The following is a 12,141-nucleotide window of genomic DNA, read 5'->3' on the forward strand; positions in this document are numbered from 1 at the left end:
GGAAACTGAGTCCAGGGAAATTGCATGGCGGCTCTGGCTAACACAGTTGGTAAATAACAGGCAGAGGGCAGGACAGGTCAATGTCCACTCCATCACGGTTCACCAATGTTCATACTCAATTTCCTTCCTGCTAAAAAACCACCTTTATTGTCTCTGTAATGACAATAAGTGCCACAGTCCCCTAAAGCAGCCCTCAAAGCCCACGGTGATTTGAACCTATTGATACATAGCGATTAATTCGCTTTTTTCCCATTTGATGTCCACGGAGGTCATTTAAACTTAGACTCTGTAAGACTGAAGGCAAAGGAAGCAAAGTCTGTTTTAGTCACAAACCTACTAAATCCCATGTGGAGACATGTGTGTAAAGCTAAACATACCGAATGTCGAAGACTTTAATATAAAAGAGCCTGTAAACCCTAAAGAGACCGTCAGCCAAAATCCCTTGAGCACCTGGAGAGAATTAGAAGGTTGGGGGTGGAGGATAGAGAGGTTGAGGAGTCACAGAACCCTTCCATCACCTGTCTGTGAGGGGAGTTATAACAAGCCTGTCAGTGCAGCCTAAAAACTCATTCTGGTATATGAACGGCACATCTGTGATGTGAATCATCATCTTGTCGGAATCTTCATTAAAATAAAATCTGCACTGTTTCAGCCACTCAAAGTCTGTAGGGCTCTTGATATGCATGTGACACTGAAATGCAAAAGGTATGTGTTAAAACTGAGATGAGAACCGCTTATTAACTATACACATTAGCATTCAGGTAGATCATAATGTGAAGTTAATGGAACGCAAAGACAGCCCAACTAATTGGGAGATGTCAACTACATCACCATCCAACCCATTCATTTATTGATCAGCAAAAAAAGATACTTTCAAAGATATGAGAAAAGGAGAAGTCAAGAGAAACTCCTAATTGTGCCCCTCAATTTAAATAACCTGATCTATTTTAAGAGGAAGGCGTTCATTTCTTAAATTTCACCCTTAAATGTCCAATACCACAGTCCTAACCATGAAATACAACCTATGAAAAAACACATTTGGCTTACAAAGATAGAACTAAACAATCTCATTAGGAAAGAAAAAGTCATCTCTTATGATTATGATAAAGTCCATTCTTGGGTTTTTTTTTTTAATCCGTTAATTACCCTTCCTAGGATTTGCAGCGAGCCAAAATTTCTAACATCTAAATGGCAGGTTATTGCCCAGCAATGCTTTTGTCTGAATATTTTTAACCAAAATTTTAAGCTACTTTAACCATTTTTCTTTGACAAATAAGAAATCTAAAATTACCCTGAGCTCTTTATTTCTCATTGAGGCAAACAGTGTGCTTAACTATTAAGAGAGGAGATCAGCACATAACAGTTTGAATGCGTTGCCTTTATTTCCATTACATCAGAACCAATCTTTCATAATCTTTTTTAAATAATGGGGTGAGACACGATCCAGAAAATTATTATGAAAATAAGAGCTTCATGCCTGTTATCTAATGTTGTATTTTATAGTAGAGGACAAATTTCATTTCTTTTCACATTTCCTATTTTCTATAGCTATGAAACTCTCTTTTCCATCCCTGTTCTTTCTTTAGAGGCAAAATCCACATGTCTCCTGAATGTCACAAACTATATTAGGAAAGACCATTTGCAATCAATGACATAAAATGTAGCATAACTTGTTAAGTATGTGATTTATGAAGAGCCTTAAAGGTACTAACCAGTTCTACTAGCAGTATCACTTATTATTTCTGTAGCAAGAAACTGGTCATCTTCAATTTAATAATCAAAAGGAGCACAAGACAAATAAAAGCTTTTCAGGATGCTACATGACATTTCAGCATTAAAAATGATTACATAAAGAATTTTAAAATAAAGCCTAATTGCCTCCATAACACCTTAGCCGAGATCATTGGAAAACAGCTGAAATTTCAGCTAAAGACTGAAAAGAAAGTCTGACAAACAATCTCTCATCATGAAGATGCTTCTTTGCCTGAATTTTATCTTTTCTTTGAATTCATTCAAACTATTCCCAGTGGGTAAACAAAGATAGTTACTAGTATTTGCTTTTCTGTATATACCACAGCATTTGTAAAGCATTTACCAGGTCATCAAAGATATCTCTTTGGTGCACATGAATAGTAATCAAAGTCTCATATTTAACTCGTTCCACGGAACTCAGATCCTTGGTTGTCATGTCTATCAATGTGTTCAGTAGCTCCAGGAAAGACTGATTGGTTTTCTGCATGATTTTTTTATCAAACTTGGCATTTCTAAGAGCCTCTTCTGAATCCCGTGTCCATATCATTTGAATTCCTAATAATCCAACCTTATGGAAATAAAAAAGGCTTTATGAGTGCGTATGGCATATGAATATATTTAAATAGAAATCACAATACAGTAAACAGCTGTGATTATTATGCAAATGTCAGGCCATCCTTGATTACATCAACTTGATGGGTTGTTTCAAAACCTATGGAGACTCTATTCATATTGTTTACCTGACAATTAAGTATATTCAGCCTCATGACATGTCTACAGTTTTTTTCTTCTCATTTTAAGTCATATTTCTCCCTAAATAGATTTTTAAGTTACTGGTAGGGAAAGAATACATCTTAAACCTACTTTCCCCAAACTAACACAGGGTTTACACATAGTAGACACAAAATCTCTATTGATCACATGACTAAGAAAATATCATTTTCTGTATTTTATTGCTGAAACATATTTCTCATTTTTCTGGTAAAACACACTCAGTACATTTTATGATTTATGTACTGAAGAGATTCAGTAGGAAAAAAATATTTTAAGTTAAAGAAAACATATCAAATATCTCAATAGCACAAATATATATATATTTATAAATATATATGTATAGATACAGATATATAACACCAAATAATCCATAGTTGAAATCTTTAAGCTTATCTATATTTAACAAATCCTAATGAAAATCTTAATATTGGTCTAGAGTTAAATTATAGGCAGTTGTGTAGTTTACAATAGACAATATCTGAGATCTAAAATGACTATTCTATAAAAAATACTTTCCAATTTCAATACACTGACCTGAGCAGGGAAGGAAGAAAGAAATTCAATCAGTTGGAAACCTGTTTCTTGAATATTTGCAGCTGCCTGGCGAATCACAAGATGTAATGAGGCCTGAGATTCCTCCAAGAGAGAATTAAGCCAAACTTCGACATTGCCCTCTGCCATCACGGGTTTATCCAATTCAATCGTCTCACCCTCTCGAGAGGAAACTGACAGAATGCGATCATAGATCTGTGTTAGAAGCCGAAAAAGAAGCTATATTTACACAAAGAATTGAATTCCTCCATTGCCCTCTTGTCAATGTTATCCTTCCTGTAGAAAGTTAAGCCACATTTTATAAAATAAAAGGCAAAGTATGATACAAAATCAATTCCAAAACAATTTTTTAAAAAGCTATCCATGAAATCGAAAAGGGAATACTAAATCAATTTCAAATAGTCTATACCGGAGAGGGGAAAACTTGTTTTCGAAGAGAAATGTTCAATACAAATGTGATAATCAAAAAAATCTCTAAAGTTTCCCAAGATGAAATAGGACTCTCTAAGCCCCTGTCATCCACACCACGAGATTATCAAGTTGACATTAGCAATGACCTGGTCAAAATGATCAATGCAAACATCTCACAAGGTAATTCCAGTTCTATACGAAACACTGCTCTTTACAGGAGCTGTTGGCTGCACATAATATATTCTAATGCAAACCCAGCTCCTAGTCTGGTCATTTCACTTCAATTTCCATGCAGTATGGCATAATGAGAATATGTGGAGTATTTGGAATTCTAAAATACAGTTCAAATGGTGCTGTGCTATTCACTGACCTTCCGATGTTGGAAGACACATCTCAGAGACTAAATTTCTTGCTTCTATGTAGTCATTAAAAATCATGCCTGTCCTACTTCCCAACTCACCTTACAGGCCACTCATGCCAGTTATACAAAATACAGTTGGCCCTCCATATCCACGGTTTCTGAATCCACAAACTCAACCAACCTCTGATCAATATTTGAAAAAAAATAATTCCAGAAAGTTCCCAAAAGCAAAACTTGAATTTGCCACATGCTGGCAACTATTTACATAACCTTTACATTGTATTGTATTGTAAGTAATCTAGAAACCATGTGTAGGTATATCCAAATATTACAGTATTTTATATGAGACTTAAGCCTCCACAGATTTTGGTATCTGCTGGGGTCCTGGAACCAATCCTCCCCACAGACACCAAGGAACAACTGTGATGCAAACTATAAAGTAAATGCAAATGTTTGTTGTTGTTTTGTTCTCTAGTAAGTGGAATATTGTTCCCTTGGGCCCAGATTTAATCTGTATTAATGAAATCCTCCTTAGTTGTCACAGAAGTGATCTACCAAGAAGCTAGTGAGCCTTAAGTTTCAGGGCCCCTCACTTGCACAGACCCTTCTAGGTCCTGAATATAAATTTGTATGTATAATTTTATAAGATTTAGGATCCACAAAACCAGGATCTGCCCCTGGCTGTAGAAACCTTATGGTAGGAACAGCAACAAGAAAAAAAAAAAAAAAGCAATGCTATTTATTTTTAAGAAGTAATTGCTATGAACAGAGGCTGAAAATGAGGAAGTTTCAATTATCTTCAATGTACAATCAGACAATAAGAAGCTTCACTCTAAGACCATGAAGTCCTGGTGCTAAAGCAGAAGGATTTGAGGAAAACATCAAGAAGAACTTCCTGGGTAATTCAATGCCCTCTTTCAACCCATGCATCCAGTAGATCTACAAGAAAGATCAATTTTCAAACCATTCAATCCATATGGTCTTCTCTTTCTCTCCACCCACCCCCCCTTTGTTGTAGCAACCCAGCCTTTCCCATCCTGACTCTGCAATCACTTTCGAAACTGGTTTCCTTGCCCCCTTCCATTCTGCCTCCTACTCTGAGCCAGAGGCTCTTTCTGAAACACAAATCAGGTCACTGCTCTGCTGAAAACCTCCCACGCCTTTTGTCACATTCATGATGAAGTACATTCCATAGTGTGATGCACTTGGCCTTCTGGAATATGGTCCATGCCTCCTTCTCCCTCTTTTCCCTTTGCTCATTACCCCATGTTGTGGGTTAAGTTGTCTCCTCCAAAAATATATATTGAAGCCCCAACCTCTAGTACCTGTGAGTGGGACCTGATTTGGAAATGGGGTGTTTGAAGATGCAATCAAGTTAAGATGAGGTCATCTTGGATGCTGGTGGACCAGAATCCAATGAGCTTAGAAGAAGAAGGAAATTTAGACACAGACACACAAGGAGAATGTCAAGTGAAGACAAAGGTGGAGATCAAAGTGATGTGTCTGCAAGACAAGGAACACCAAGGATTGCTGACCACCACTAGGAACTAGTAGACAGGCACTAAACAGACTCTCCTGCAGAGCCTCCGGTCGGAACCAACCCTGCCAACACCTTAGTCTGGATGTCTAGCCTCCGGAACTGTGAGAGAATAATTTTGTTGTTTTAATCCATGGAAGCCCTAGGAAAGTAATACACTCCCTCACATACCCACACTTCTGACATCCTAGACTGCCCACACCTCCGGGCCGTTGCACTTGCCCTTCCTCTGGCCAGACGTGCGTCCCTTCCCCACTTGCCTGGCTATGTTCCACTCACCTTCAAAAAATCAGTTCAAACACCACATTCTCCTGCAGGAAGCTTTCTCTTACACCCCTTACACCCAGGTTAGGGCTCACTGGTGGGCATTTCCATGCTCCTTGTGCATCACACAAACACAGCAAGTCAAAAATATCGATGGTTTAATTGCCAAATTTCTCTTGAATGTTGTACTGCATAAAAACAACTGCAGTATGGATTGCGATATATTCTTCCTTGGAACCCCAGGACTGGCATCATGCCTGGCACACAGCGAGGGGCTTGAACTTAAATGACTGGCATTTAATGGCCTCCAATGGACTAGCTCTACCACTGCATGAGCTGCACTCTGTAGACCCCAGCAGAGCACGAGATCCCTGAGGATGGTATATTCCCATTGTCAAGCACAACATCTAGTCCATGGTATTTGCTCAAGAGATGAAAATTGCATGCTGGGATGAATAAATAAATGATACTAAGGTTTGTATGAAACACCATAAGGGGAACTGAATATGTTATCCAACTGGAAGGGCCACTTTTTTTAGGGAATTTGGGGTAAAGGGGTAGATGAGACAATATCTTCTGGCAGCTGGGCAAATGTAGTCTTCCTCATGTTGGATAACTTCTTTTGGGTCCCATACAACTCCATGATTCTAGAAACTTGTTGAGAGTGTTTAAAAAAAAAAAAGGAAAGAAAAGGTTTTCAATGGAGTATGACGAAAAACATGGAGGACCATCATGACAAAAACATCTGAAGCCTGATTAAAACAATCAAGTCACTGTGGCAATTCTGTTCAGTCAAGGAGCTATTTGATGAGCAATTTGTTCCTTTGTTTTGTTGAATTTCTAAACAGTTAACTTGGCATGTGAATCTATGAATGCTACATACGAAGCATTCCTAATCACATTTAAACTATTTGTTATTCAAATCTACACTTTGGATATTAAGAAGTCACATAGTTCTGAAGGCAAATTGGGCCCAAAAGTATCTTTTTAGTCATCGGGTGATATTTAATGGACAGGGAAGTAAATCTTTGTAAACACTATTGGAGAGCAATTTAATAAAGACAGCTGAGATTCTAAGATACCTAAATTGCTGGCCAGCAATTAGAATTAGGCAAACCTTTTCATGGAACTTGACCGTTTTGATGTTGTCAAACACATTCAGCAAATGGGCTTGTATAGTGTGTGTGTCTGATGCCTGCCCCAGAATCTCCAGAAGAGCAGGGTCCGAGACGAAGAAGAACCGAGGAAAGCAAAGCCGTTTTTTCTCCAAGTACCTAAGTGGGGAAGAAAAGATAAACTTCATAAGCACACAAAACAGGTCTTTCTAGGAATAAATTAATCTGGATGGGAAAAAGGGAAAAGACTTTGAGAGAATCTAATTTTCCCACACTGTTCAATGTTTTTGTTTTGTTCTCTGTTTTTATTTTTTTTTTTTTTCATTACTAATTTTGCCAAGTGGGAGTCCATATTCTGATTGGAAGACTATTTTTTTCCAGAATTGATAGAATTTCCTCATTTTTCATAAGTATAATGTATACATTTGACTTAACCTGGAAATATTTGTACTTTCTCTGTAGAAGACAGGAAAATTTACACACAGGGAGTCTTTTGGTTTTGTGTTTGTTTTATTTTGTTTGCAAGCACAGTGCTATGTCAGCTAAAGGCTGACAATTCCAATTCTTAGGATTGTATCTTAAAAGAATCCAATGAATCTATCACTGAAGCAGAAACAAAATCCAGCTGCGTGGAAGGAAGGGTCTGGACACTGTCCTCTGCCTCGAGGAGTTACAAAAACCCAGTGAATGTTTGTTCTTCCTATGATCACCCTACTTTGCTGCACTTTTGTTTCCATATTTAACATACTTCTACTTAGTGATTTTATCGTGATTAGCCAAAGGGCAAGAAAATTATTTATTACTCTTGGAGTTCCTCCAGCCTCCACATATGTTAAGTGTGGGTGTGGGTGTGGGTGTGTCAGTGTATATTGCTAGGTATTAGATTAGGCTCTCATTTTTGTATAATCTTGACCGCTTGTGTATACTACACACTGTTCATATTGTTCTTGGTTGAGTGTAATGAAGTATTTTGCTTCTTCAGATGTTTATCCAAGAAGGAGATCAGAAAAACAGATATATTAATTTTAAAAACAAGGTCTGTATGAGAATATTTACAAGCTCCTGTCCCAATGATGGAAGAAGCCATAAATCCTATAATTTCAACATCAGAGGAAATCTAGTAACTGCTTGGAGAGACGATAAGGCTCCAAACGATCAGTTTTATCTATGCCACAACGTTAGACATGAATTGAGTCTAAGCAAAAGAACACCCATTTGGCTAATCCTGTCTCGTGTCTCCGGTCCCTTTCATCTCTAGGATGCTTAGAGTGAACTTACCCAGTAAGGGATTTCTGGCAGATTTCCAACTGGTCCAGCAAGTGTGGTAACAGCTGCCCCATGGCCTCATCTCCAACACAACATTGAACCACACTGGGCATCTCATGTGCCCGAGTCATGATCTTCACCCAGGATTTATCTATGTTGGAAAAGCGCTTGGCCTCCTATGAACACAAGGTAACAAAGCACACTTGGACACATCTGTGGTCCCAAGGACAGAGTGTCTCACATACCTCCCGCTGAGGTCAGACTTGTAACCGTTCTGGATACCCTGTGCATATATGAAATATCACACATGTTCTATTTCAATTCTCCTTGGGCCTTTTGCACCATAGCGGCCCCTTTCTTAAATAAGCATCTTTAGCTCAACCCTGGGACCCACATTATGTTAACTAAAAGCAGGAAGCAGGTATAAAAATAATAATACAAATTGGGAGATTGGGATTGACATATACACCCTACTATATATAAAATAGATAACTAATAAGAACCTACTGTATAGCACAGGGAATTCTACTCAATACTCTGTAATGGCCTATATGGGAAAAGAATCTAAAAAAAAGAGTGGATATATGTATACGTATAATTGATTCACTTTGCTGTACACCTGAAACTAACATAACATTGTAAATCAACTATAATCCAATAAATATTAAAAATAATAATAATAATAATACAACACAAGATAATTTGGGAGAAAAGCACCCTCCCAACTGTTTTCAATTACCTCCAAATTAAGTGAATCTTATGTTTTTCAAGTTTTCTACACTGAGCATTGAATTATTTGTGTATTTAGAAAACAAACATTTAAAAATAAGATACAAAATTAATTATAGTGTGACCCTAATATTCTGAAATTTTTAAAAATAGATTTTTTAGGAAAAATGGAAAATGTGCAGATTAATTTGAGAGAGTAGGAATTGTGATTTTCTTCCTTAAAACTTTCTGTATTTTACCAATGAGCACATACTATCAAATATGAGAGCAAGAAACTCCACCTAGCTCCTTCAATATTGTATGTGAAAGTTTCCATTAAGTCCAATTTGAGACTCTTCACCCATCAAGAAGAAAAACACGCCCAAATATAAAAGAAAAATAAATACCTAAAATTATAATGTATGGATACATTTCACTGGTAGCCAAAAAATAAATCGGCTAACGCGTCTGCCCTCTATAATTAAACTGAAAACTAACCAAAGAGAAAGCTAAGGAAACCTAAGTGAAGAGAACACTCAACATAATCAGGCTTCCAAAACTCAAATTTATCGTTAACACGTTATAATTTAGCAAACAATTTAAGGCAATTGGATAAGAATCCTTGAGTTTTTTCTTGCAGATTTCCACCCCATTTTACAGTACAGATATAATTGGGTATATTGTAGAGTGTGAGTTATTTTAAACTGTCAGTAGTAGAGAACAAATTATCCTACCACTGTCAAGATAACCACTCTATAATTCTGCACTGTTCCAAGTTCCACCTTCAAATTAGCTGAAGAAGTATATCAATTATGCAAGCATTCATTCTTTGTTTTTTAACCCTCCATTTCCTATAAAACTTCACGGTTTTGAAGCGTTCTTCCTCTCATTTTCACGCCCCTCTTTTCCACAATTACCCTCTCTCTCTTTGAAGAACAGCGGGACAGCAACAACCAAAAGATTGGAGAAGGGGTGGCTCGATGGAGGTTGAAATTTATTGCATTTTTAAGGGCATTCTGAGTTATTAGATAGTTCTCTAAGTTTAAAAACCGAATGAAATCGTAAAGAAATTTCGAAGACCTTGGGAAGCTGCTTGGCAATGTCTCCTCCTACAAAGACGGCTTCTAAGTAAATCCACAAGTTTTGCACCATCATCCAATTCTCAATGATGTCTGTTGAGTTGGAAAGGTATTGCACCCACTTTTGAATCTGGCCTTTGAATGGCATATTGTACCTAAAACGAGAAATACACTCAGAATTTGTTTTTTTAGTTTTTTGTTTTTATTTGTTTATTTAGTTTTTTGTTTTATTTATTTATTTTTTATTTTTATTTTTTGTTTTTATTGTTTTTGTTTTAGTTTTCAAACTAAAGAGGTTTTTAAAAAATCCTGATTTTCACCTATTTCTTCACAACTTTGATTATGTTGCTGGCTTTTAAAATGACGCTACCAAGTGATTCATTCATCACCATATACTGGGCATTGTTAAACCGACATTTTCCCTCTTGACCCAGGGCATAGAGAAGTGGGAGATGCATCATCTAAGCGTTAGACTTGACGCCACCCAGCTGCTGGAACAGTATCATTCTGGTCATTGTTGCTGTCACCAAGGGAATAACATTCTCTCCACTGAGCTTCTGAGCCTATTCCGTGGAGTGTCTTCTCCACTGAGCTTCTGAGCCTATTCCGTGGAGTGTCTTCTCCACTGAGCTTCTGAGCCTATTCCGTGGAGTGTCTTCTCCACTGAGCTTCTGAGCCTATTCCGTGGAGTGTCTTCTCCACTGAGCTTCTGAGCCTATTCCGTGGAATCTCTTGTTTTTCATATAATGTGGAGCCATTACAGAGCTGTTGGCAGGGACCGAACAACAAATTCAGTTTTCAAATAGGATACTATCTGGACTCTCTCTTTAGCCTGCCCTCTTCTGAGCCTCTTTCCAACTTCCCATCCACTCCTGCCCACCCCACTCATGTCTGTGTGTACACATATGCATGAGGCTTTCTGCATGGACACACATAAAGCTTGAGAGCCACTTTTCTTCCTCTCTCATAGTTAATCTATCTTCCCTTTTTCCTCGTGAGGCAGAAACAGACAGTGGTCCCCCAATATCTTTTTCTCCTTCTTCTTTAGATATAGAACCCCGTTTCTACCTAGACTCATAGCTGCCCAGTTAAAATACTGAATTTCCCAGCCTCCTTTGCAGCAATGTGCGGTCCCGGGATTAAGCTCCACATCAATATTTCTCAATCCTAGCTGCACATTCTAATTATCTGATAAATATTAAAAACTATCAGTACCTTAAAACAAAACAAACAAAAAAAAAAACCTACCAATACCTGCCTGGATCCCACCCCTAGGAACTTTGATTCGATCAGTCTGGAATGTGGCCCAGGCTTTGGGATTTTTTAAAGTTCCTTAGGTGTGTCTAGTGTGTAGCCAAGTCTGAAAACCACTCTTCCGGATGGGAAGTGAGCAGCAGCATTGGATGTAAGGGGTAGAAGGAGGAGAAGGGCTACACCTGGTAAAGATGGAGAGTGAGGCAGACAAAGCTTGGGTCCCCAGTGATGTGGTAGAGTCCACACTCCTACCTGAGCCATCAACCTTGGGACATTTTTTTAATTGAGAAAGACATAAACTTCAGTCTTGTTCAAGCGATGTTGTATGTGGTGCTTCTGTTATTTGTAGACAACCCTACTCCTAAACGATTGTACTGCCTTTTGTTGTTTTTCCTCTTCTCCTTCTTCACCCTTTCTTGATCTCTCCAGTCCAACATAATACGGGCTTGAAGTCATCTCAAATATTAGTCATATTGGTGAATGAAATTTTAATTTCCATATTCTTAAGTATTAAGCAGATTGCTTTAATATTCTATACATCTTTCTGGGATTTTTTGTTTGTTTGTTTATGCTTTTCACAAGAATATAGGTCCATAGCAACAGAGATCTTTGTTTTATTCACCCTTCTAACCACAGCACCTAGAAGACCATATGGCACGCGGTAGGTATTCCATAAATTTCTGTTGAATATGCGTTCCTTATACAACTCTGTGGGTTCAATGCCATTGGTAAGAAAAGCTTACCCATTCCTAATGCAGATGATGTTTACTTAATGTATATGTGTACTTCTTCTACCTCCATAGGGTATGTTATCTTCCATCTCTCCTTAATTCTGGTTGGGTGTGACTAGTAACCAAATTCATTAAAACTCACCAAATTCTAAGTAGTTCAGACTCAGTGTTACCAATAGTCTGAACCTCTAAGACCTAATTTTATATTCTATATTACTCATTTCAAACATTTACACAATTACCATATATTTGAGAAAATCCTGGTGAACAAAAAAATTATTTCAAAAAGCACAAGAGGAAGCACTGAACCAAAGAAATCTAAGTTTATCCGTCTCTG

The 12,141-nt window shown here is 37.6% G+C and overlaps 1 protein-coding gene across 1 annotated transcript in view; it reads right to left on the bottom strand.

The window, feature by feature from the left end:
• The window catches only part of DNAH5 (dynein axonemal heavy chain 5), a 200,715-nt gene that overhangs the window by 131,488 nt on the left and 57,086 nt on the right, over window positions 1-12,141 (bottom strand). Inside the window, exons 30-35 of the mRNA XM_059916759.1 lie at window positions 9,821-9,974; window positions 8,045-8,208; window positions 6,769-6,925; window positions 3,061-3,273; window positions 2,096-2,320; window positions 519-691 (exon numbers count right to left, since the gene is read on the bottom strand). Of these exons, the coding sequence (XP_059772742.1) occupies window positions 519-691; window positions 2,096-2,320; window positions 3,061-3,273; window positions 6,769-6,925; window positions 8,045-8,208; window positions 9,821-9,974 (1,086 nt within the window). The remainder of the gene's footprint in view (window positions 1-518; window positions 692-2,095; window positions 2,321-3,060; window positions 3,274-6,768; window positions 6,926-8,044; window positions 8,209-9,820; window positions 9,975-12,141) is intronic.

The sequence above is a fragment of the Balaenoptera ricei genome, chromosome 3 (genome assembly GCF_028023285.1).
Source record: "Balaenoptera ricei isolate mBalRic1 chromosome 3, mBalRic1.hap2, whole genome shotgun sequence".
Taxonomy (NCBI): domain Eukaryota; kingdom Metazoa; phylum Chordata; class Mammalia; order Artiodactyla; family Balaenopteridae; genus Balaenoptera; species Balaenoptera ricei.